Source organism: Cydia splendana, chromosome 2 (assembly GCF_910591565.1).
Source record: "Cydia splendana chromosome 2, ilCydSple1.2, whole genome shotgun sequence".
In the NCBI taxonomy this organism is placed as follows: Eukaryota; Metazoa; Arthropoda; class Insecta; order Lepidoptera; family Tortricidae; genus Cydia; species Cydia splendana.
The window spans coordinates 29,463,262-29,490,932 of record NC_085961.1 but is presented as its reverse complement, the minus strand read 5'-3'; the positions used below and the strand labels follow the sequence as shown (position 1 = coordinate 29,490,932).

Below are 27,671 nucleotides of genomic sequence, written 5' to 3'. Positions count from 1 at the left end.
ACCGGGGCGCAGCAGGGGTTGCTAGTTGCAGCCCCTGTTATAGGTCAGTACATGTCTTGTCCCCAATTCTGAGCTTCGAAATACGAAATTTTCTATCATTCTTCCATATTCCTGCGATGGAGAGGCAGATAACGGAATTTCGAAGTTCGTTTTTCGCGGTAGGCCCCCTGGGCTATAACCGCGAAAATCGAAGTTCCCAAATTGCGGGCATCTTTCTCTGTAACTCTAATTAAGCCTTCATTGGAGTAAAAGAGAAAGATCCTCGCAATTTGCGTATTTTGGTTTTCGCAGTACGCCCCCTGATGTCCTAGGTCATCTTATCGTTCTACCATCTGTATCAGCTCAAGAGTCAATTGCAGCTCAAGGTATATCTAAGCCGTACGCGAAGGTAAAGTGTAACACGATACCCAGGGCTAATTTAGTTTGCTATTTCTGCGAGACCAGTATTAGCATAAGGAACCCTATTTTCTCAAAATGTGAATGTGGAAATCAAGATCTATAGACATCCCACCACTGGTTTTCATTCTCTTTCCAGGTCTTATTCTAGGGGCACCGTTATGGGGCTACCTGGGCGACACTCGAGGGCGACGGCGTATGCTCCTGCTGGCTCTCTTGTCATCAGCTCTTGTCAACGCTTTGAGCGGGCTTTCTGTGAATTGGGTGATGATGATGATTCTTCAGTTTATAGCTTCATTATTGTAAGTTCCTTCTTATTCAAGAAAATTAATACTTTTAATTAAATTCCATTCAATTCAATTCAAACTATTTATTTCGAATCAATGATCTATAAATAGAACAGTTAGTAAATAAAAAAAAACTTAAATTTTATACAACATTAAGGTAACCATGACTGTCATGTATGTGCTCTTCTTGGAAATAAAGAACCTACGACATATATTTGCATAGTGGAATTTTTTTGGTTATAGAAAACTTGTGTACTTACTTTTTAAATTATTATTATTAATTCTTTATTTCAGATAAATTGTATCCATAGAATTGTTAGTTTGGCTTATGACTACGTTAGTTACTTACTACTACTAGTACATTAAATAACTATTTAATTATTATTAGGTCAACCCAAAATTTCAGGAAGGTACAATCCACCCTCTCTGCTATGACCTTAAGTATACTGTTGTGACTGCCCCGCACCCGACACAACAGAGACGCTATTCGTTTACGCCGGATGGCATAGAAGTCATCAGTTCGTTCCACGGCGAACATTCCTGAAGCGCTGCAGTAACGGGGCAGTCCCAACAGCATCCTGAAGGCGTCGTCGTCGTTCGTTGGATTCGGAGGGCGTTGTATGCCTTTTGAGTATAGTTGACCCATAGACTGCTCGTGTAAAATACTTGACAGTACGCCTTGAAAAGGGTAATTTTGACTTGTTTCGAGCAGCAAGCAAATCTACGGGCCAACATGTTACTCCGCACCGCCAGCGCCCTCCTTTCAAATGAACATCGCAGACATAATTTGTACATTTAAGGACCTAGACCCTGATAATACGCCTATTTTCGTTGCAAAAGAATTGCAAAAATTACCTCCTGTGACCTTTGATCATGTTGACGTTACCTCACTTTTAAAAGACATCGTTACACTAAAATCATCCGTTACAAACATCAGGGAAACGTGTGCTACCATCGACCAGATTAATGAAATTAAAACGGAGGTTCATAATTTAAAATATGCATCGGTTTTAAACTTCGACAGCAATATAAACACAAGACCACGGGGAGGTACGTGCTTGCTGAACAGCGGACCGGTAGGACTTATGAATTTTTCTGCGCCTACCGATGCAGATGTCTCGTACATAAACAAATCGCATTCGCGGGCGCTATCGCAGTCGCGCACAGGTGACTCGCCCAATAATGCGGTCGCCCTCGCACCTGAGGCTATAGAAGCGATGCCACTAACTACGGGGGGAGATAAGGCCGGCAATGGTGAATCATCGTTCCTGCCGAACCGCTTGGACCCGATGCAATTATTGAATAGCTGTTCGCAACAACAACAACAAATGAGTTCCACTCATATAAGCGTGGACATAAATAAGGATCAGGATAAGTCTTTCGCTGATATAGTTAGACAAGAAGGTGAATGGAAAAATGTCGATACGACTGCCGGTTGGATTTTAAACCAGAAAAAGAAAACTAAGAATAAATTAGGAAGAGTTCAAGGAAAAGCATCTTTCTTGCCAAGTGATAAATTCAAAGCCGCACAGTTAAATGTATCTTTGTTCGTGTCGAATGTGCACAAGGACACCTTGGAAAGTGACATTATTAACTACATTTTTTCCAAAACGCAAGAGAAGATAGTTTTACATAGAATAAAAAGTAAAGTAGAAAAGAAGCATCACGCTTTTAAGGTGACAGTTCCTAGGCATAAACTTGATATGTTCCTGGATGATGAGTTATGGCCGGACGGGATAACATGCCGACGATTCATGCCATACAGAAAAGTAAATGAAGATATCAAATTAAATATATAATAAAAATATGATTAATACGACATTAATTTCTTATAATTGTAAGAACGTTAAGAGATCTATAGATGGGATTAGACAACTGTGCAAGTTTGGAGATATCATCGCGCTTCAGGAGACCTGGTTGCTGAAATCGGATCTTGGGTTCCTGACGACTGTTTGCGACGACTTCGGGTGCACCGGGACGTCCGCCGTCGACGCAGCCGCCGGAATACTGCGAGGGAGGCCTCATGGAGGAGTGGCGCTGCTTTGGCGGAAGTCGGTATTCCAATGCGTGTCTGTGATACCTTGTGATAGTCCCCGAATTGTGGCAATTCGTGCTACAACCAGTGATAAACCTATTTTGGTTATTAGTGTCTATATGCCAACTGATACGATGGAAAATATGTTAGAATTTACCGATTGTTTGAGTTCTATTAGTGCCATTATAGACGATAGTGACGCTGAATCAGTATTTATTCTCGGAGACTTCAATGCACACCCTGGAGAGCGGTTTCACAATGAGCTCGTAAACTTTGCCGTGGAGCAGGACTGGGTGTGTGCCGACTTAGACATATTGAAGTCTTCGGGAGCATTTACTTTTGTGAGCGAGGCGCACGGCTGCAGACGATGGCTTGATCACTGTATCGTTACGAAAGCTGCATTACCATGTGTCACTGATGTCTATGTTAAGTATGATGTCCTCTGGTCTGACCATTTTCCGCTCATAGTTAAGTGCAACTTGAATTTAGTAACTAAGAAAAAGAATGTTAGTAACTTAGAGCTTGATAAAGTAAAATGGGGTGAGAGAAACGATTACCAAGTAAGTGAATATCTTAAAATATGTAGTTCGAAATTAAAAGAGATTGATTTTCCAGTTCAGTGTCAAGAATGCAGTGGGAGTTACTGTGGCAATGTGTCCCATAGGCAGTTAATCGACAAACTTTATAAGGAGACCATAGAGGCCCTATGTCATGCTGCCGCAGTGACGCACATAGCGAAAAAGAGTGTGGGGAGGCGCCGGTTGGCTGGCTGGAACAAGCACGTGAGCGAGGCTCACAGGTACGCGAAGCTTAAACTAGCAACATGGGAGTGGCACGGGAAACCGCACACAGGCTCGGTGTACACTGAAATGATAGAGGCTCGTAAAGTTTTTAAAGGAAGGCTGAAGTGGTGTCAGAACCACCAGGACCAAATCAAAATGGACCGATTGGCGTCTCATCACTCTGGCGGTGACTTTGCGAGCTTCTGGAAAGCTACAAACAAACTAAACCCTAAAGGCGGCGTACCTGTGAGTGTTGATGGTATTTCCAATCCCAGGGAAATAGCAGACTTGTTCAAGGACAAATTTACACTTAGTTCTCCCTTGGGTCCCGCGTGTAGGGCTTTCGGGGCTGAGTCGCAGAAAGGTGAGTTGTCTATTTTTATCTATGCTAAAGATATTTCTAAAGTGGTTAAAAACATGACAAAAGGTAAGTCACCTGGACGCGACGGTTTAAGCATCGAACACCTGAGGCACGCGGGCCCTCATCTACCTCGTGTGCTGTCTCTGCTGCTCAACCTGTGCCTTGGCCACTCTTATCTGCCGCCTGAGTTGTTGGAGACTTTGGTGGTGCCCGTTATTAAGAACCGGACAGGTGATGCTTCGGATGGGTCCAATTACAGGCCTATCTCCCTGGCTACTATTGTGGCTAAGGTGTTTGACAGTGTGCTTAACTCATATTTGAGAACCTATATTAAACTGCATGACAGTCAGTTCGGATTTCGACCTGGGCTGTCAACAGAAGCAGCAATCCTTGGCTTAAAGCACACTGTCAAATACTACACAGATAGAAAGACGCCGATATACGCCTGTTTTTTGGACCTGTCCAAAGCTTTCGATCTCGTCTCTTACGACATCTTATGGCAGAAATTACAGAAGTCGAGGCTACCACCAGAGTTCATTCACCTTCTCAGACATTGGTATCTCAATCAAGAAAACCGTGTGAGGTGGGCGGGCGAGCTTACGGAACCGTATAGGCTCGAATGTGGCGTACGACAAGGTGGGTTAAGTTCACCAATATTATTTAACTTATATGTGGACGCGCTGATCGAGCAGCTTAGCAGCGCTCATGTCGGCTGCCATGTTGATGGCGTATGCCTAAACAACATCAGTTACGCAGACGACATGGTGCTGCTGGCGCCATCGATTGGCGCGCTCCGCAAACTTGTCTACATATGCGAGTCCTATGCTTCCTCACACGGTTTGATTTACAATGGTAAAAAGAGCGAGGTAATGGTTTTTAAGGCCGGTAGCAAATGTCCCTCACATGTGCCCCCCGTTCGACTCAATGGGACCGCTCTCGAGAGAGTCAGTAGGTTTAAATACTTAGGGCATATTGTTACCGACGACTTAAAGGATGATGAGGATATTGAGAGAGAGCGGAGAGCGTTATGTGTAAGGGCGAATATGCTGGCCCGAAGGTTTGCTAGATGTTCAAAAGCGGTAAAAATAACTCTGTTTAAGGCATTTTGTTCATCCTTTTACACAGGTAGCCTTTGGGTCAGCTATACCCAGAAAGCCTATAATGCTCTGCGAGTGGTGTACAACAACGCCTTTAGAGTGCTGGTTGGGCTGCCTAGGTTCTGCAGCGCTTCCGCCATGTTTGCGGAGGCTCGAACTGATGCGTTTGCAGCAATCATGCGCAAGAAAGCGGCCTCATTACTGCGTAGAACCAGGGATAGCACAAACAGCATTCTAAGGATGATTGCTGATCACGTTTGTTGTCCCATTATGATAAATTTAATTAAATTAATTAAGTCTAATATAACTTTTAAGTATTAATATAGTTTTTAAGCCTTATAATATGTAATACTAACACAATGGGATCTCTGTTATCTTCATTTAAATAAATAATTGAAATTGAAATTGAAATTATACTTTCTCATACAACATAACCTGTACAACATTAGTGTCGCATTTTCGACAGAATAACATACACCAGAGTATGACACTTATGTAAAACTGTAGTATACCTTCTTAGCTGTAGGTTGATCAAAGTATCCTGCCTCCTGGCTAACTAGTTTCGAAGAAACAAGTCCAAAGAGCACGCCACTTTGGCAAAACTTGTCATCCAAATTGCATGAAAAGTGCTGCACAGAACTAGACTTTATGCACACGAAAATGATCCTCGTGATTCACTCTAACTGCTCAAATAGGTCACATCCTGATTTAATTAGTATTTTAGAATAATTTATGAAACTATTTAGAAACATAAAAAAGACTTTCGTTAGGTAGTTCTAAGTGTCAAGGCGCGATGACAGCTATAAAATCACGTGTTTAGTTACCGCATCGGAAGGAAGATATTCTGAATGAAACAATGTAGAAAACAGTAATGAAGGATGTAATTATTCATAATTATTATTAACCACTTAAAATACTACAAGTATTAATTAACAGTAATATTTTTCGAGAATCATTTGATTTGGAAAAGGTTTAAGTTGGCTTGACGTTTAATGTGTTGATGTGAATCGAAACGCGACGTGACCGGTAGGTGAAGATTTGGAACTGTCACTTACACTGGGAATGGGGATACGCTAGCATGTAGATGGCTCCTGGTTAAAGATTAAAAGGAATTGCCTCGTCTCCTTCCGCCGCCTGGTCCGGCTGGTGGGAGACCGATTTGTAATGTGCGTATATCGCTGTGCGTGAATTGTGCGCGTAATTTACCCAGTGCGTCCCGTGTCGCCGATGGACATGAGCACGGCTGGTGGTCGTGTCTCCTGGCGCGTCGTTGCGCGCCCCCGATTCTGCTGAGCGTCATGTTGACGCTGCTCCCACGCCGTAGGACGCGGCCCTGATCTGCAGGCCGTGTGTCGGATGGCTATGCTGCCGTCCGACGATTCCAAGGTGTCTTCGCGCGGGTCCTTCCCGTGAAACTCCGAGCGCCGCGGGTTGTTCTCGCCTTAGCTTGTCACAGCTGGGGCTCGATGAACGCCTGCCGCCGGCCTACAATGTTCTACCTGCTACGCTAAGTTCCAGGATGAAAGCTACACCCGGTATCCGTGAGTGCACTAGACTTTCGTTTTAGGTTTTGGCCAAAACTTCGCGTTTCGTCCGTCTCGCGATCGTAGAATTACCATAGCGTCGGCCTGCAGCCGCTGATGGCTTGCACAGTTATATCACATTGTCCCTAGCGCCCGCTTAGGCGGTGTGCCATGTATCAAATTAGTATACATAATTAAACTGCATGTTGTTTATTTGGCCTTATCTTTTCTCAACATCCCACTAGGCTCCCAATAACCAGGTTGATTCAACAAGAGGACCCTTGTACTCCAATAGTCCAATGTTTTACGGCAGATCCTACCCGTGACATTATTTCCATTAATTAGCGAAATCAGTCAAAAACATCACTTTTCCTGCCTTACATTCTATCTAGCTTCCAACCCTATTTTTATACACTACAACGTTTAAACATTATTTTTTATTCACTACAGTGGGCTATCAAAATCGCTGCAGACTTTTCTTGGTCTAACTTTAAACACAATATCAACACAATTGATGGACTGATTAGCACCATTCTGATAAAATTTCAATTGGTTTGGAAAATTGAATTGATATGCAACCGACCCTTAAGTTAAGCGCATAAACTAATTATAAATTATTGTACCACAAATTTGACAGCCAGAAGTAGATAGTGCTGTAGTGCGTAGGATTACATTTTGGTTGTGAAAACATTGCTGTACAGCTGCTCAGCTGTATTGCATACACTGTATTTTCGAGCATATGAATAAATAAACTGACATGTAAAGCTTGCTTTTATAGTCATCTTCTTTCTAGGTCTGGCTCGTTCGTCGCTTGGCTGCCCACTATAGCCAACAGGGTGATCAAAATGTACGAGACGGGCGAAGTGGCTGATATGAATCTCTGTGGGATCCTTAACGCAGACATCGAGATGGTTGTAGATGTAAGAATATTATTAAAATGCATGAAAAAATACTTTCTCCTCCTCCTTGTGTCGTGTTCCTCATTGGGCATTTATCTTGTTGCGGTGTCCAGTGTGTAACTCATCTTGGATTTTGGATTTTGCGCTGTCCCAGATCTGATCTAACAAGCGCATTGGGCTACTTTCTCTTGATCGCCTTCCCTGGACTTTCCCCGTTACCAGGAGCATTTACAGGTTCTCGTTTTTCTTCCTGGTTATGTGTCCGAAGAATTTGAAGATCCTACGGAGACATATCGTCGACAGCCAGGGAATACGCACTAAGAAAGGATTTTTTTAAATACAACCCCAGAGGATGAAAATTGGGGTGGAGTTTTAAAGGACTTCTTTAAGGAAGTTATGATATACAATAACTAAGCGAAGCTAGGATTTTGCTGATATACACTAGCTTCAGAGCTCTAGTGATATTGTTTTGGAACCACGCAATTCACATCGGAAAAATCTTAACCATTGTAGTTTCAATAGATACGTATATTGTTTCAGCCGGATGCCACGCCGTGCGCTATGAACACAATGTCGCTCCTCATGGTGCTAGCTGTCGGCGTTCTACAGTGTATTCTCAATTTATTTATCACACTCGTAAGTATTTAATGTTTATTTACTTTCGAGCAATGCTAAATACTCAAACTGTCTAACAAAACCAATGTTTGAAAGAGGAATCACGTCGATATTTCCGGAGCGTTACGACCTTCAAAACTTCAAGGAAAGAGTGTAGGTACTCTTATTAAAAGTTCTCACGATTTCTCCAGAATCCCATTTTTAGATCCTGACAGATGACAAGTGACCAGAGACCATAACTAAAATAAAAATCGCGAATTTAAAACTTCCTTTTTAGAAATGTTCAATAACTTTTAAAGATTTCTACTAATTACAGGTGGTAGTGAACCGTGCTGGCCGCCGAAACACCGTCATGATGATCACCGCTCTTCTGGGCCTGTGTGGGATCCTTGTCAACGTGGTACCCAACACTGTGGGGACCTCGGTGCTGTTTGCAGCTTTTCTTTTAGGCTACGTCGTTATGGGATTGTATACTGCTATCGCTGTTGCCCTGTTCCCGACTCATTTGAGGTGAGGTACAAAACGTTATGCTGTTGCAGTTCCATTTCACAAAACTATTTTGAAAGGGACCCTAATCACTTATATTTCAAGGAATGGCACTATAAGATTTGAAGAGTTGTGTTGCAAGATCGATGCTGCGCTTTAAAACTGTGTTAAGCGAGACATGTCAGCATTTGAAATCGACCACCATGCCTGGGAAACCTTAGCTGAAGGCCGTGATGGATGGCGCAAGCGTGTTGTGGAGGGGAGAAGGCTATGCGACCAAGCCTGGTTTAATGCTTTAGATAGCAGAAGGCGTCACAGAAAGCAAACCGGGACTGGAACCTCAGGTGGCATGAGCTTTCTCTGCCAAAAATGTGGGAGGTCGTGCCACTCACGCATCGGCCTCCACAGTCACCAAACCCGTTGTCTAAACAGAAATGTAAAAATCGTCTGCAATAGACGCAAAGGCTTGTGATGCTGTGATGTACCTATGTGTAATAAAGAAAAAAGTTTTTTTTTTTCAAATACATTACTATTCAATTTGTCATTTTCAACAGAGCAATGGCGATAGCTGTCACGACGACGGCTGGCAACATTACCACCTTCGCCTGTATCCAGCTTGTCAACTTTCTGGTCTCCACGCGCTGCGAGCTCGGATTTTATCTCTTGGCCTCCATCTTTGCTTGTAAGTTGTTTTACAGTCATCTCTTATACTGGGTATTACTTAGTATATCCACTCATGGACAAAAGATAAGGGGGTTAGAGGACATTGCTTACCTACTATTTTGAGTTTATAATATAACTATCTTAAACATACCGTGTAAAAGCGCTCCCATACATTTTTCTAAAAAACTTATGTTTTGTAATTCCGTCCTCAGCAACGGCCATCATCGCATCATTCGTCCCTGACGACCGATTTCTGCAGATGCCTAGCCACCCGAATTACAGGAAAGCATCGGTCTACACGGAGAGATTGTGAAAATGTGAAGTAGAAACAAAACAAAATAATTTTAATTTCAAATAGAAAATCATTGGTAGCAATAGCAACATACTTCAACAAACTGGTCCTTCGAGCCGGATCGAATTAACCGACGCATAATAACTTTATCAATATACAAATTTACAAACAGCAACACTTAACTGTCCATCAGTGGAGGTGGACTTATTACAAAGGCATAACGTCCACCGATGGACAGTTAACAGTGTGAGCGATGGTATACCTAGTTTAGATAATTGCAACTTTTAATACTACGTCGATTAAAACGGTATCGTCTTGGGTCGTCCCATTCGTTTTTCGTCAAGTTCTTAAATTAGTCCTATTCTGCTTTCGTCACTCATTCTACATTCGTCACAATCGTCGGTGGCTTTCAATGTAGAATGAGTGACGAAAGCAGAATAGGACTAATTTAAGAACTTGACGAAAAACGAATGGGACGACCCAAGACGATACCATTAAAACCGATGTCAAGAATAGCCTCGTAAGTCCCTGCGTACTTGTACAAATACAAGTTAAATTCGAGTTTTGAACTCTCATAGGAATAAAAGAAAGTTCCAAATTCAAAAGCGCAAAAATTGGCTTGGGTCTTACGAGGATAGGGTAGATTAAACTTGCAGTAAATAGGTATGATTAAGAATGTATGAGTAGGTAGAGTTAGACCAAGAAAAGTCTGCAGAGATTTTGATAGCCCACGCAGTGCAAGTGTTATTTATACGTCATAATTTCATAGAAGTTTGACGTTTAAAATAACACTTGCACTGCGTGGGCTATCAAAATCGCTGCAGACTTTTCTTGGTCTAACTCTAGCAAGTTAGCAACATACTTCAACAAACTGGTCCTTCGAGCTGTTGTAAATATCAAAATATGCATAACTGTGTAACTACTAGCGCCATCTATGCGCAACGTGTAAGAAACAAATCTTAGCTAATAAAGCAGTCACTTTTTCCATTCGAACCAAACTCGTCGTTTTATTTTAGGTTATGTGCTCCAGCCACTTTAAATTACTATTTTACAAGTTAATAGTCAGAATTATCAGCAAAGTTTTGTGTGATGGACTAAAGGACTTGTGTGTTTTACGGTTGGACTAAAAAGTGAAGTAAAACTGTGTGAAAGTAGTAATTCGTGAAAACCGTTATTCAAATCATGGCTGCTAGCTCAAGTTATTTAGTGAACGTACCGAAACTAAAAGGTCGCGAGAACTATAGTGAGTGGTGTTTTGCAGTCGAGAACTTTCTGGTGCTGGAAGGCATGGTTAAGTGTATAAAAGAGCCAGATGCAACAACGCCGGCGGCGTCAGCGACAGAAGATAGCAAAACGAAAGCTAAATTGATTTTGACAATAGATCCGTCTATCTACATTCATATAAAAAGTGTCACGACATCGTATGAGTTATGGACAAAATTGAAGCAACTATTTGATGACTCGGGCTTTACAAGAAGGATTAGCTTGTTGAGGAATCTTATATCAATTCGACTTGAGAACTGTACATCAATGGCGTCTTACGTGACTCAAATTGTCGAGACGGGTCAAAAATTGTCGGGAACGGGTTTCAGCATAAGTGACGAGTGGATCGGTTCTATCATGTTAGCGGGCTTGAGTGAAAAATATATGCCTATGATAATGGCCATCGAACATGCCGGCATAGAAATCACAACGGACGCCATTAAAGCTAAGTTGATGGATATGGAACCGGAAAATAGTGATGTGACTAACGCTCTAGCATGTTTCCGCAGCCAACATAAGAAACATAACAAGTCTGTGGTTCGCAAGGATGGCGCGGCCGCACAGACGTCACCTGTCAATGTCAAGGAGAAACGAAACGTCAATGTCAAATGTTTTAACTGTAAACGTCATGGACATTATCGTAATCAGTGCGACAAAGCCGACAAATTTGAACGTGAAAACAAAACAAGTCATGCTTTTAGTGCTGTATTTTATACCGGAGACTTTCAGAAAAGTGATTTCTACGTTGACAGCGGTGCGAGTTCTCACATTACTTGCAATAAACATTGGGTGATTGATGCTTGTTATTCAGGCTCTTTTGATAAAGAAATTATGGTCGCTAACAAGACTAGAGTGCCTGTGATATGTAGCGGAAACATGAATATCACAACTACAACTACAGAGTGTGATTACGACATAGTGGTCGAAAATGTACTGTGTGTTCCTAGCCTGACTACAAACCTTTTGTCAGTTAGTCAATTGATAAAACAAGGAAATAAGGTGAAGTTTACGGTCAATGGATGTAAAATCTTTAATAAGAAGAAGACATTGGTAGCTACAGCCACACTTATAAACGGTGTTTATAAACTGGACACAGTGACGTGTTTTGTGGCTTCTGTAGTGGAATCGCCGTCCCTTTGGCACCGTCGTCTTGGGCACGTTTGTAGTCATAGCATGAATAAAATGCAGAATGCTGTAGAAGGCATCAGGTTGGAAGAGAAGGCAGATATTAGCAAGTCAAATTGTGTTGTGTGCTGCGAGGGAAAGCAGAGTCGGTTGCCTTTCGCTAATGAAGGTAACAGAAGTACAGAGCTGCTGAATGTAGTGCATTGTGATGTTGCAGGCCCCATGGAAAGTCCGTCTCTTGGAGGCTCCAGGTACTTTCTTCTCTTTATCGATGACTACAGCCGCCTGACTCATGTGTTTTTCTTAAAGAATAAAAGTGAAGCTCTACAGTGTTTTATGGAATATAAAGTAAAGGTAGAGAATTTTACATCAAAGAAAATAAGGAACCTACGCAGTGATAATGGTGGAGAATTTTGTAATTTAGATTTTGATAATTATTTAAAGCAAGCCGGAATAATTCATCAGAAGTCAAATCCATACACACCCGAACAGAACGGTCTGAGTGAGAGGACAATACGTACGGTCACAGAGAAGGCCAGATGCCTCTTGTTCGAAGCAAATCTCGGCAAAGAATTTTGGGCAGAAGCCGTTAATTGTGCTGTTTATTTACAGAACCGCATTGTGAAAAATGGACTGAATGATCGTACACCATATGAGCTGTGGACAGGGAAGAAGCCAAATCTTGCTCACATCAGAGTATTTGGCAGCACAGTCATGAAGCATATACCAAAAGAAAAGAGACACAAGTGGGACAAGAAATCAGAAAAATGCATACTTGTTGGTTATCCTGAGGATGTCAAGGGGTATAGAGTATACAACCCTTCAACTAGAAGTATCACAACTAGTCGTGATGTCATCATTATGGAAGATAAGTGTACTCGCCAAGAAACTCTTGTTCCAGTGAATGATATGCTAGAAGAGTCTGCACAGAGCCCAGGTCCACAATGCCCAGAACAAGTGGGGGACACCGACAAGGTCAGTGAGCTAGAGGACTCATTTGTTTCCACAGGTAGCATAAATTTAAACGATGAAACATATGTGCCCTCGGAAGAGTCGGCAGTCTCTGATGAAGACCCAAATACAGAAAATAGAAGGGATTTTCCAGTGAGACAAAGAAGAAAACCTGACATGTATGGTTTTATGTGCGTGAACGATGACCAAACTGATAATGAGCTCACACTGAAAGAAGCGCTAGAAGGACCAGAGAAGGAGTTTTGGGAACAGGCTGTGCAGGATGAGCTGCAGAGTTTCCAGGACAACAAAGCTTGGGAAATTGTCGATGCTCCAAGTGGTGGTACAATAGTGAAGTGTAAGTGGGTTCTTAAAAAGAAGTGTGACTCAGACAATAATGTGCGGTATCGGGCAAGGCTTGTGGCTAAAGGGTGTACTCAAAAGTATGGTGTAGATTATGAAGAGACATTTTCTCCAGTAGTTAGACATACTACGTTAAGGCTTTTGTTTGCACTGTCAGTTCAGTTAAATTTAGATGTAATTCATCTTGATGTCAAGACAGCGTTTTTAAACGGGGACCTAGATGAGACTATATACATGCAGAAACCAGAAGGTTTAGCCTGTACTGATGACAAAAAGGTTCTTAAATTAAATAAAGCTATATATGGTCTCAAACAGGCATCCCGTGCTTGGCATAAAAAAGTGGACAGTTGTATGTTAGCCGATGGTTATAATAAATCTAAAATAGAACCATGTTTATATACTAAAATTGTTGGTAATTATAAAACCATGGTAACATTATATGTAGACGATTTCTTGATTTTTTCAAATGACCCACAAGAATTAAAACATTTGAAAGAAATGTTAAGTAGTAATTTTAAAATTAAAGACTTGGGTCGAGTCAGAGAATGTCTTGGTATGTCAGTTAAATTTGATACAAAAAATAATATTGTTACTCTAAGTCAAGAAAAATATATTGATCAGATATTAAAGAAGTTCAATATGTCAGAATGTAAGACAGCAAATACTCCAATGGAGGCAAATTTGAAGAGTAAGAAGGAAAATGTTACATCCTGTCAAAATCCCTACCAACAGCTTATAGGTAGCTTAATGTACCTAGCGGTCTTAACACGACCTGACATAGCTTATTCTGTATCATATCTTAGTCAATTTAATAACTGTAATAATGAAGAACAGTGGATTTATGCAAAAAGAGTTCTAAGATACTTAAAGAAAACTAAAAATATAGGTTTAAGATATTGTAAAAATGGTAATGTCAATATTCAGGGCTTTGTAGATTCAGATTGGTGTAGTGATATTAATGATAGGAAATCATACACAGGGTTTTGTTTTACAACATCGAATCGATCGATTAACCCACGGATAATTGACTTTATCAATGTACCTGGTTTAGATAATAGCAACTTTTAACACTACGTCGATTAAAACCGATATTATGAATTGGGTAGATTAAACGGGCAGTAGATATGATTGAGAATGTACTAAGTGAGCCATGAACTTCGTGAAGATTTATAAGTGAGCCATGAACTTCGTAAAGATTTGTAAGTGAGCCATGAACTTCGTAAAGATTTGTAAGGCGATAATCTCATGAAATGCACGCCTGCAAGAAAGTAACCTAAATTTCGCTATCTGCCTGTCCGTCACTTGCATATTCGAGCTATAGAGGCCTCGAAACGAAATTTCCGAAAAACCCTCAGATCTCTTTCTAATTCTCGATACGAAATTAGGTAGGTACGTTTACATATGAGTACCTACTGCGAAAATCGATTAACGAGATTTCGTTATCTGCCTCTTCATCACTGTTGCTTCTTCGAGCAATAGAGAGGTAAATAAACAAAAAAAAATTGCTTCGCGGTACGCCTTACGCCTTAGGCCCACTTGCACCATCCCACTAACCCGGGGTTAAGCGGTTTAACCGTCAACCCAGTGTCAAATTGTACTGGTAACCATGGTAACACCAGGTTTAACCGGTTAACCCCGGTTTAGTGTAATGGTGCAAGTGGGCCTTAGCGATTAAATACTTAAAATAGTACCTTTGTGATAATTTTGATAATCCAATGTTATTCCCACATGTATCTACCTACACATAAATTATTTCACGATCAAGAATATTAAACTTACGCCAATATAGATATAAGTTTTATCCATGTAGATATTGTAGATAAAAGATGTTATATAATTTTTATGTTTTTATATATATACTATTGTAAAACAAGGCAATGAATGTAAGTTGATGTGTGCAGTCACTTGTGCAGTTAATTGTCAGTTAAGTTTGTTTATGGATTAGTTAGAGAAATAGCTTAATATACGAGTATTCAGTAAATGAAATTGTGTGTGATTTAATTATATTGGGGTCAAACAGAAAACTGTGTTACGTCTTTCCTGTAGACATATACAAGAGTGAAAAATGTACAGTTCGCGCGAATACACTAGTTTTCTCTCCTGTGGGCAATAGTTAACAGCTTGTGGGCATGTAAGTAATGATTTCATCATAGTTCTCTAAATAAAAGGAGGACCTTTTCACGTGGATAATGGTTAAATAAGAAAATTAACCTTTATAGCCCTTAACTCTTGTGTATGTCTACAGGAAAGACGTAACACAGTTTTCTGTTTGACCCATTGGCTCTAATCCTGGTTAAATTGGACGTCAAGAAGAAATAAAAATGGAAGAAAATAAAGAAGATTTTGGTAAAGTGTCTTTCGAAGTAGCCCTAGATAAAGCTGGTGAGTAATTTATAAATACAATAGGTAGGGTAATTCGTCAATTACTGGCCACTGTTTAGTAACCTACGTTCACAGTTTAAGTGTCAGTTAGTTCACCTATAAACAGAATTCATTATAGTATAAGGTGGCTAGTTATTGAAGGGTGGCCAATTATTTAAACCTTATCCTAAAATAAATTCCGTTTATAGGTGAATAGAATTAAGTTTTCGTTTAGGGTGGCCAGTTATTAGCCGGCGGCCAGTAATTGACGATTTACCCTATACTAAATTAAGAAGACGGTTGATGATCGCTTCTGAATGAATACGTAGTCCTCATTTTCTTCTCTGGATATGCCAGTATTGTGGCAGCGGGAGATGACTATCATTTACTTGATAAATTGGGTGAGGGACTGAGCAAAGTATTTTATTAATTAATAAGACAGTGATAACCCCCCATTTCTTCCTGCTGCAACGGTGCAGTCGCGATTAAAATATGGCCTTTAGCGAATCGAATATCACGAGTTTCATATCGTATATCTCGTCTCTTACTTTTTTCCACTTTATCATGTAAAATTCAACATCCCTCACAGGATTCGGGCTATACAGTTACATCAACACAATATGTTCCGGCGTGGCCATCATCTCCATGGCGTGTTTGGCGTACGGCGCCACCATCCTAGTTCCAGCCAGCGCCTGTGAGTTGCAGACTACACGAGCGCAACAGGGGCTGCTTGTAGCAGCTCCGGTCGTAGGTCAGTTCAGTTCAGTCTACTCGAACCTTGTTTTATAGGTACCGGCACCAGAGTTGAAGTCACGCAGACAAAACCATGTCATGACCTCATGATAGCGATTTTGAAATGAGTGTTTTTTTTTCATACCGATCAACAAAAGATTGATTATGAAGTTTCTTCAATGTTTCAAAAGGCTTGAATAGCACTTAAAATAGCTTTGAAAAAAGTTATCGGAAAATTTGAGAACCCTCGCGTAGGTAGTAATGCACGCACGAGAACTTTCCAAAGTTGCGAAACTTTCCACATAAGAATTTCTCGGTAACTTCTGAGAATGTTCTCAAGAACGAGAATTTATTTATTTATCGTAGTTTATACCATGAATATTCACGATAGTTTAGGTGTAGCCCCCAGAAAATTTCGACTTTTGGTCTACCGCTTTCGGTCAGAAAAATGTATGACGGCCCGGCCAAGCGGTCAGACCTAGGTGGGGGGTGCTCGACCAAATGTCATACAGGGACCCTGGCAGTTTTTGACGCGGCCATGTTTTTTTCAATTTGGCCGCCTTTTTTTTATAATTTTTTCAAGTTTGTCCTAGCGCGCTGAAATTTTGGTCACGGAATCTCGGGGTCCCCTAGATACGTATGAAAAATTTTTTTTTGGAAAAATGCTACAATTGCGTGAAAACTGGCCACTTCTATTTTGTATGGCAACTTTTAAATGGTGCGCGATAGGTGGGGGATGCTCGACCAAATGTCATAGAGGGCCCCGAGACAAAACAAACTGCATGAAAAAAAAAACAAAATGGCCGACTTTTTTTTTTAATTTTTTCAAGTTGGTCCGAGCGCGCTGAGATTTGGCATGGCGGGAGATAGAGGCCTCTAGATTCCTATGACAAAATTTTTTTTTGTAAAAAATCCAAGATGGCGGAACAATAAATTTCCATGTTGCAGAATGTTCTGAGAACATTCTCGAGAACGTTTCCGCTTTTTGGGAATGTTCTGCAATTTGTACATTGCTAGGCGTAGGTATATGAACGGAAGTCGGTTTCCGACTTTTATACAGTACAGCGGGAGATTCGGTTGCCGACACTCATGGGTACCTACTGATTTTAATTATAAATGAAAGAACAGAAGAATACTACCCATTACGCCTTTTAATTTCACCAATTAGTAGGATACCTAAATTTTTATAACAAACCATTTGGAGAAACTATCAACGAGAAACTCTTCTTTATCCTCGCAGGGTTGATCATAGGCGCCACCTTATGGGGCTACCTGGGTGACACGCGCGGCCGGCGTAAAATGCTGCTCGTCTCACTTCTATCCTCGGCTGTTCTCAATGCTCTGAGCAGTATTTCCGTCAACTGGGTCATGCTGATGGTATTGCAATTCTTCACTGCATTGCTGTGAGTTTTCAAGACATTTATCGCCATTTTCTTTAACTTTTTACGAACGAAAACTAATATTTTTTGTTAGTCCTACATTTAATTGTTCAAGAAGGTCTATGTTAACAAAGTTTCAACACTGTTGAAATAAAAAAGTGATGAGAGGTAGAGGTGACTGGTGCATGGACCTGTGACCTTGATAACGCCATGCAATCAATCAATCAATCAATCAATCAATCAATCAAACTTTTATTGATAAAATAGAAGTATTTTACATGTCAACACATTATATCTATTACAGCACATTATTATTCTTCATTATTATTCCTGTAATCTAGCAGGATAGGTGTTCTATTCTTTTGACCATTTTTTATAAGTTTTTACTTTGTATTAGACCGAAGAAGAAGCGCTGGCCTAGCGGTCAGAGCGTGCGACTTTCAATTCGAAGGTCGCGGTTTCAAACGCCGGCTCGTACGTTTTTCGGAACTTATGTACGAAATTATCTGCGTCTATTCTTGGGAAGCTCCCATGAGCCGTGGCAAAATGCCGGGATAACGCGAGGAAGAAGAAGATAGACCGAAGAAGATTTGTCAGAAATTAGCTATTTATCTGGCCGATCTATACACCGTGTTTTTATTGAATTCCGTTAACTTCGGGGTATAGTTAAGTACTTTTATAAGAACTAAATGGCATAGTTAATTTTCAAAAAAATTTTTTTATTTGTTTTCTTTTTTGTTTTTTTTTTGTTTAAAAACTAATTAAATGTAGCATATAGCGTTGTTGTAACACGGGCATTACATTTAACTCAACCAAACAATTGAAATCTGTGACATATCAATGTCATTTCGTACATCAATCGACCGAGATTGTACTTAAGTTTAGTAGCAAATGTATGAACTCATTCTAAACACTAATCAATATGTAAGCCGGCCCTAAGGCAAGTGTACACGCTTGTAGAGGCCTTATAGGAAAAAAATAAATTATGGATTATCTCCAAAATGGACTTAATTAGAACATCGGTGTCTTTGAGAAAGTTACTTGATTTAAGACGAAACGGGAGCTGAGCTAAAAGTCAATTTTGAGATTTCAAGCTGAATATACCCGTCGCTCTGACGGGGCGTGAGAGACTGTATTTGTGTGTGTAATGCACGCACACAGATGCGTACGCTTGCACCCGCGCGCGCCTCATTGCCGACAATTTGCAATGTTATTTTTCGTGCGTTACTGCCACGAGGCGTTCACTTATTACTTACTGTGTTGCGATTGAATTTTTTGACCCGGCTTACGTTTACGGAACTCGATAATCTTTCTACTACTGTGACTTGGCTTTGTTTACTTGACTTTGCTGATCAGCTTATTGTTTTGGACTCCGTGAGTTGTGGTTACCTATTGGACCGCACGCAATTCATCTACCTTTATTCAAGTAATTAAGCGTAATTAGCCGAAACCTTTATAAGAGTGTAATTCATAAGAAGTACATAAGATATAATTTATGTACTGGTTTGCTGTTAGCTTTTAATTGTATCACTTTACATATATGTTACTCAAATAACTAACACGGTTACACTGTTGTAAGAACATTATTTTTCAGGTAGGCCTTATTATACCTACTATAGGCCTTATTACCTCCTAGTACCTTAGTAGTAGTAGTACTACTACGGAAATTGATTCAAAGACTCAAGACTGACTTAAGTGGCAGTAGGGTGTAGGGTTTTTTCTAGGCTTAATGAGTTCGCTGAAGCTTATTTTTTAAACTTAGCGCACAGAACCACTAGTTTAACAGTATCAGCTCTAACCACATGTCACCATTTTGTCCTTTACGTAACAAACTCAGGGGCCCAGAATATCCGATGTACCTATCAAATCAAGGTTCTGTACCAAATAAGGCCCGGTTATTATAGTTCGTTATTTTTTAGCATTAGAAAGAAGGTAAACAATCATGACGTGTCTTTTTATTAATAATTATTGAAAAACGCTTTCAAAAATTAGTTTATATTACTTATGAAAGCAAAAGAATATAAAAAAGTATATGATTAATACATACATACATACATACAATCACGCCTATTTCCCGGAGGGGTAGGCAGAGACCACGGATTTCCACTTGCTACGATCCTGACATACCACTTTCGCTTCCTTCACATTCATAACATTCCTCATACACGCTCGCCGGTTTAGGGTGCTCTTGCTCATTAATATGATTAATATGATTTATAATTCTAACATATTTGCTATGACTTATTTTTCAATGGTAATTTTTGTCAAACATGTCAAAATCTGTTACCTTAATGCAAAAAAAAACGAACTTTAAGCGTACTTTCAAAATTTCTTTTTTTATAAGATAGTATAAGTAGATGGGCAAAAATTTTGCGTCCATGTCCACCAGTGAGTAAGTGATTGAGATACCTAAACATTTAACTTTATAATGTAAAATGATATAATTTACTAACCTACTCGTTTAATTTCAGGTAGGTTGAATAAGGAACCAAGTAACCATGGGGAGGAGCAGTATTTACTAACATTTTCTTTTTGGGTCTTCAGAGTGTATCGTTTCCTTTTTTTTGCACATATTACACTTAAATATATATTCTCTGTGTAAACCCTTACGTCTTTCAATGACAAAGGCAAGATCAGCAAATGTACAATTTGTATGATCGTGCCTGATATTTGAGATCACAGAAAATAAATATTTTAAATCCACTATTCTGCGACCTTCTAAAATTTTGTTTTATCATGATTCATGATCAAAAAGCTCGGATTCAATAGTCATATCAAACGTCGATTATGCAGTTGATGATGAGCTTGCATTTTCTACCATTGGTGCTGCAAATGCATCAACCGGTGGCGATAAACTTTGCCCTCTTGTAAAACAAATTACTATTGTGATTGTGTCCAGCAAAAGGCCAAAATTCGGTTTACTTTCCTGTTTAAAATATTACTAATTTATTCATATTTCAGATTAGGTACATAGGTAACTGTCTGAATGTTACAATGCCAGCTGGCAAATTCTATCACATTTGTTTGTTTGGTAGTCATGGTAACATTCACTTACATTGATATCCTTATTAAGATCTGTATCTTATTATCCAGACCTTAAAATATTGCCACCGTTGCCCTTTAAAAAAATACTGTTTAAATAATTGGCTACTCAAACAATGCTTCTATAGTATAAATAATGACTACACAAAAATGGGTAGTATTGTATATAATGCACGAAATAAGGCCCGATTCTTAAGCGGGTTTAAATTTTGAGGCCATGTCCGCTAATACTATAGACAAAATATCAAGTTTAATAAACACAAAAAAAAAACATCAATGGGCCTTATTTTATAATTTAGGCCTTACTTTGTAATTTAAAGTAGAGTTAGGCCAAGTAAAATCTATAGCGATTTTGATAGAACACGCAGTGCAAGTATTATTTCAAACGTCGCTTCTATGAAATTATGACATATAAATAACACTTGCACTGCGTGTGTTATCAAAATTGCTGTAGACTTTTCTTGGTCTGACTCTAAAATGTTCTTTATTACACCACAAACATAAAAACAAATTTAAAAAAAACCGGCGAAATGCAAGTCGGACTCGTACACGAAGGGTTCCGTACCATTATTTATAAAAACGGTCACCCATCCAAGTACTGACCCCGCCCGACGTTGCTTAACTTCGGTCAAAAATCACGTTTGTTGTATGGGAGGCCCCACTAAAATTTTTATTTTATCCTGTTTTTAGTATTTGTTGTTATAGCGGCAACAGAAATAAATCATCTGTGAAAATTTCAACTGTCTAGCTATCACGGTTCGTGAGATACAGCCTGGTGACAGACGGACGGACGGACAGCGGAATCTTAGTAATAGGGTACCGTGTTTTACCCTTTGGGTACGGAACCCTAAAACCGATTTACAATGTAGATAAAGGTAGCAACAGGCGGTCTTATCGCTGTTAGTTCTTATTCTTCGTTTGTTTAGCATTAGAGTGAAGGTGACGTGTCTTTTTTAAGCATGCAATCGTATAATTATTTAGCTTTTTTTGTAATAGTTATGTACTTAGTGGTTAATATTAGTATTTACTATTTTTTACATCACTAGATTATCGACATTAAATGTCGACTATTGCCCATCACTTTTCTGGCTGTGTACGTATTTAGAAACTTGACTCCGCCCCTAAAATTAGTGCGATAGGGACAACTGCAGCTGAGGCGAAAAATCCTGCGTAAAAATGACAAAAATCGAGGTTTCGTAGTCCTCTTTTTCCTCCCCCAAAACTTAACCAATCGTAACCAAATTTGGAAATCTAAATGATTATGAAATTATCTGTGTCGGACCGTTTCGCTTTTTTGGCTAATTGATATCAGTTTTGAATACCACGCCTCTCATTGCGGCATAGTCTATTAGGCCATTTTGGCCGTTTTTGAAGGGCTCTAGCGCCTTAAAAAACAAAAATATCAAAAAAAGCAAAACGGTCCGACACAGATATTGACAATATTAATCTGTGTTGAAAAAATCATTGCTCTAGCTTCAAAAACCACGGAGGAAAACGAGGACTACGTTTGTATGGAGGAATGACCACTCCTGTTGGCTCTTAAGCTCAGGAATGCACCCTTGAAATTAACGGAAATCAAAAAAAACACGGTGTATATTCGATGCTGTTTTCTAAACGTGACAGAAGACCCACGCAATGTGTTTAAAATTCTTGTAATTCATTACAGGGCAGCAGCGAAGTACACCTTGTCGATGACCCTGCTAAGCGAGTGTGTACCGATGGCGAAGCGCAATCTCGTGGTGCTCATGGTGTCCAGTATCTTCCTGCTGTCCCAAGGGATAATGGCAGGTGATTTACTTTAATCTTATAACAAGATATTGTATTTTTATAAAGTATCTTGTGATCACAATTTATTAACAATATCGAATTAATATTTTTCCAAAGTAATGTCTGTCTATGCACTAATTATATGTGCACTAAGAATTGGTATCAGAGTCTTAATTTCTGCCTTTTTCCAGTGCTAGCTATTCCCGTGATCCCTCTCACATTTTCCCACTACCTCCCCACCCTGGACATCTACTGGAACTCCTGGCGCACCCTGGTGGTGGTCTACTCCATCCCGAGCCTGCTCTGCGCCTGCGTACTGTACTTCATGCAGGAGAGCCCCAAGTTTGTACTGGTCAGGGGAGATGAGCGCCAAGCTCTGGAGATCTTGAAGACGATTCAGAGGGTTAATCTAGGAAAGAAGGCAGCATTTGATGTGAGTAATGTTGTTGATTAGTTGTGTGAGCTGAGTCTTCTTTATCGTCCTGTCCTTATCCCACGTTATGTGGGGTCGGCAAATGTTTTTCTCTTCCAGTCTCCTCTCTTTCGTCACCTTAGCACTCACTCCTTTCTTTCTCATATCCTGTTTCACACAATCCATCTATCGTTTTTTGGGTCTACCATCCGCTCTACCAGTCGAGTATTGTATTGTAACTTTTTGGTAACGCAGCGCCACCCTATTAATAATAAGCATCTCAGAAGAGGTTTTCGATCTGAATTTACTTTTAAATATTCTGTAGATCTGGTAGCTGGTGACTTAAAGAAGACTGAAGCTGGGAACTAGTAATAAGAAGGGTTTCGCGTGTCTCTAACCATGGTTCGTGCTTGTTTTTCCAGGTGTCAGGTTTATTTCCTGAATCATCAGTCCTGACGTCAAAACTGTCGGCTAAGGACCAAATAGTGCCGCTGTTCAAAGCGCCTTTGCTTAAGCACACCATAATCCTGGCGCTTCTCTTCATGTTCCAACTGTAAGAATAAAATGCTATAAAATGTCATCTTTATATGATTTGACAAGGTTCGATCGCGTTTGACATCTGCGGGCACAGCCGTGCCCCCGCCACGACGAGACAAAGGGCAAAAGGCAGTGCCTATCTTTTATCGACATGGATAGGTATTTGACTGAACGATTGTATGTTATTATTTATTATTATTCTTACTGTCAATGACGAAGATAATGATGATTAATCCTCCATATGTTTTAGAATAGCTTATGGTAGCGCTACGAAACTTTGTCACTTTTTTATTATTTATTATTAAACTTGCAATATTTGTATGTATGTATGTATGTATGTAAGTTGGGATCAAATCTTGCAAGCTCTACGTACACAAAGTAAGTAACGTGACAATGCAATATGGTAGCGTCGAACTTATCTTATGAGGTGGACATAGGAACTCTGTGATAAAACAACGCAACCTAATAATTGTTTCGGGTTTGTTAGAATTGTCTCTGTCTCTGTGTGTGTCTTGTACCTATTAGTTGCCTGTTGAAAGAAAACTACAGTCAGCGTTAAAAGTAATATCAAAAGAGAAATTCTTACAAAAAAAATTGTAATTGTAGGTCTGGTTCCTTCCTCGCTTGGTTGCCCTCGATAGCCAACCGGGTCATATGGATGTACGAAGCTGGAGAAGTGGAGGATCTGACGCTCTGTGGCATCCTGCGGGCTGACCTCAACATGCCTGGTGACGTGAGACCATCACTTTTTCAATTTTGTATTCATTTCAACAAGAAATTTTAAAGCATTTTTAGCCTTACAATCTTGTGTACGAAATATAATTTCATATTAATCCCGTCCCATATTAACCGTCACTTCCAGTAAAGGATAACATCGTGTGGAGACCGGACTAGTTAATCCCAGTAAGGCCTAGTTTCTGGGTTGGAAGGTCAGATTGCAGTCATTCGTAAAAACTAGTGCTTACACCTATTCTTGGGATTAGTTGTCAAGCGGACCCTAGACATTATTATGATGGGAATAAGCCGCGACAAAAAGTCGAGCATCGCTAGGAAAATGATAATTCAATATTTCAACAATCAACTTATGTAGTCAATCAGCTGTGGTCCCTGGAATCTCCTCACAAAGATGTCCTTCGTGATTTAAGTAGGTATCATCACGCTCCGCGATTGTTGCGCCATTTAGGGTCCTAGCTAAATTGGTTGTTCAATACTTACGTCCGATTTAGCAAGAACCCTAAATGACATAACAATCTCGTGTGGTGACTGTACATTGATTTAATGAATTTGTATTGTGTTTGCAGCCTAATGCCACACCATGTGCGCTGAACGTCACGTCTCTCCTGATTGTGCTTCTAGTTGGCGCTGTGCAGTCTATCTTAAACCTGTTCCTTACTATAGTAAGTATTGTTATATTTTAATTACGGTATCTACCTGTATAGGCTGTCATTATAAGTAATCTTAAGTAAGTACTGCTACATTTTGACCGGAACAATATTTACGGATCTTAAATCCACGTTTTACGATTTGTTTGCCATTGCAAAACACAATTATTTGCAATAAAAGATCTCCGCCATGATTTTCTTTTTAAATAGTATAATGTATACTTACACTAAATAATGATATAAACACACGCTAGACCGGGCCGGGGCCGGGGCGGAGCTTCCGTCGCTTTGTTTTCTATGGAAAGCACCACGTGATCACCATGCAATCAGCCGTCATAGAAAATGACACGTCGGACGCCTCGGTCCGGCCCGTTCTACATCCTTGTATTCTTATAAAGGCTGATTTAGACGGCGTGCGAACTCGCATGCGAGTTTCATTACATTGCGGATTTTGATCGGTCGGTTGAATTGGACGTAACCCATTGTCCGCAATGTAACTAAAATCGCATGCGAGTTTGCGCGCCGTCTAAATCAGCCCTTATCTTTCATTTATAAAGTATTTCCTTTCCTAGATACTTCATTGTTTTTGGCTACAGGTGGTAGTGAATCGCGCCGGCCGCAGAAACACCGGGATGGTCCTTGCCGCCGTGGCTGGACTTGGTGGTGTCCTGGTCAACCTAGTCTCCAATACGATTGGGACGTCAGTCCTCTTCGGGCTGTTCCTCATGGGCATAATAGCCCAGGGGCTGTACACCGCCATCGCTGTCACTATCTTTCCTACTCATTTGAGGCGAGTATGACAAAAAAAGATATTGGTTACTGCTGCAATGGGTAATCTGGTGAATTTCATCGCTCAAACTCACATTGTCACTCATGGGCATCCTAATCCTATCTCAGGGGCTGTACACTGCTATCGCAGTCACCATCTTTCCAACGCATTTAAGGCGAACATGACAAAGATAGCAGTTGAGCACTTACATAAGCGCTGGTAATGCCGGCTTTTTAGAGTGCGGCTGCCAAACCAAAGGTAAAAAGGTTTTTTTATACCACAGACTGTGCAAGAGTTATTTATACGTCATAATATCATAGAAGAATAACAGTTGCAAAGTCTGTGTTTTCGTTTTTCGGATATAGAGACGTCTTGAAAATCTTTCTACATGGGAAATTTTGGAAACCTGCTAAAAGCACCGACAATTAAGATAAGATAAGATAATGATTTATTTGCTTCAACAAACCAAACCAGTACTAAACCAGTTATTTTTCACCGCAGGGCGATGGCAGTAGCCCTCACGATGACTGCCGGCCGCATCACCAGCTTCGCTGGCATCCAAATCGCCAATTACCTCTTGGGTACCAATTGCGAACTGGGGTTCTATTTGTACGGTACCATCTTCGCTTGTGAGTTCTATTTTAGCTTTCAGAGCTTCCAGCTAAACTATATACTTATAGAATTACTTAATATAGAACTACACTGTAATGTGGGGTTTCAAAGGAATACGAAGATAACGTGCTAGTCAATCAGTGTTAACACGTTATACTTATTACATTTTTTTTTTGTTTTTTGGTGGTGGTTTGTTATATTTAATTGCGGTTTTTTTTGCGGTGGGAGGGTGGGAACATTAATTGCATGTAAAAAATACGCAAGTAAGTAGGTATAACGTGTAAACACCGATTGACTAGCTAGCACGTTATCTTATCGCAGATAAGCAAAGTAATATTTTGGTATAAATTAATATGCATTTCCGCAACGTTACGCCTGATTCTATTCATTACTATCCATCTTCTCGTAATTATAGAGAAATATAATACACTATTGAGACATTCTTTCCAGATGACTTTTAAAGAATTCTCTAATTGGTAAAAATGTTCTGCCAATTTTATTTTACCCTTACCGTTTTTAGTTTGAAATTGGGTTGAAGACTTTCCGTACCAGTTTAGAATCTATTCGTACCATCGCCCACTGTTAACTGACAGTTCGTAAACCTTATTACAAAAGGCATAAATTCCACAGATGGACAGTTAAGAGTGTTGCTGCTTGTACATGGAGACTGAAATATAGTTAAAATAGAATAGAATAGAAATCATTTATTCAGGCAACACACAACTACAAATATCACATACTCGATCGTATGGCTATGTAAGGCAAAGATAAACAAAACAGTAGAAATAGAGATGTGAAATGTGAAGCCGAAATGGTCTCCACTCAGCAATGCAGCTGGCACGACGGCGTTGGTTTTCTGTGGGGTGTAGCTGTAGTTAAACAAGCTATTCATTTTGCTTGCAGCATCAGCGATCGTGGCATCGTTTCTCCCCGATGATCGATTATTGCGGAACCCACAGCGGCCTCCCAAGGAACAAGAATGAAGCACTATATTTACACTGTGTCAACCAAAAAACATCGATCTTATTTTGTAAAGTTTACCAGAAATATATACATAACATAAATATATAATTAGTTTTTACTATACAGTTAAAGTGTATTTAAGGTAAACGTACTGGTGCTCGACGCGGTCCCAGTACATGTCATCTTGAAACTTTTGTCAATAGAGGTGACAGCAAGGTGTCATCTATTGGGCATTAGCGTGTCGAGCACTAGTACGTTTACCTTAACTGATTGAGTCAGAGTTATGCCCAATTTCTACCCCAAAGTTCATTCAATTGTTTACAATATTTTAGATTTTTGCAATTGTCATAAAAATGTTTTAATGTTTTAATGTTTATGTTTTAATGTTTATTTGGGCACAAACGGTACATGTTTCTTATAACTAATGTCTATACAAACTTCATAAACCAATACGGTTGCCACCACTTATTAGCTCATTAAAGAAAAACAAAATACGGGATAACTAAAATTAAAAATTAACAACAACAGTCAAATTAGGACAAGGCTTAATTAATGAAGATATAACTATTTTCATACA

The 27,671-nt window shown here is 39.9% G+C and overlaps 4 protein-coding genes across 4 annotated transcripts in view; 3 read left to right on the top strand and 1 right to left on the bottom strand.

The window, feature by feature from the left end:
* LOC134806110 (cadherin-87A) overlaps positions 1–27,671 on the bottom strand; it is a 484,783-nt gene that overhangs the window by 23,425 nt on the left and 433,687 nt on the right. The gene's annotated exons all lie outside the window — the stretch shown is intronic.
* Positions 2,452–5,279, top strand: LOC134801443 (uncharacterized). Its single transcript, XM_063774009.1, has one exon. It carries the CDS (start codon positions 2,490–2,492, stop codon positions 5,277–5,279), a length of 2,790 nt encoding a protein of 929 aa, XP_063630079.1. The 5' UTR covers positions 2,452–2,489.
* Positions 7,237–9,457, top strand: LOC134801438 (uncharacterized). Its single transcript, XM_063773995.1, has 5 exons — positions 7,237–7,401; positions 7,921–8,016; positions 8,312–8,505; positions 9,036–9,163; positions 9,357–9,457. The coding sequence occupies exons 1-5, from the start codon at positions 7,327–7,329 to the stop codon at positions 9,455–9,457; spliced, it is 594 nt and encodes a 197-aa protein (XP_063630065.1). The 5' UTR covers positions 7,237–7,326.
* Positions 15,455–27,114, top strand: LOC134801427 (putative transporter svop-1). The gene is made up of 11 exons (XM_063773984.1): positions 15,455–15,520; positions 16,089–16,250; positions 17,472–17,634; positions 22,319–22,440; positions 22,611–22,852; positions 23,254–23,384; positions 23,975–24,101; positions 24,670–24,765; positions 25,347–25,540; positions 26,021–26,148; positions 27,035–27,114. The coding sequence occupies exons 1-11, from the start codon at positions 15,460–15,462 to the stop codon at positions 27,112–27,114; spliced, it is 1,506 nt and encodes a 501-aa protein (XP_063630054.1). The 5' UTR covers positions 15,455–15,459.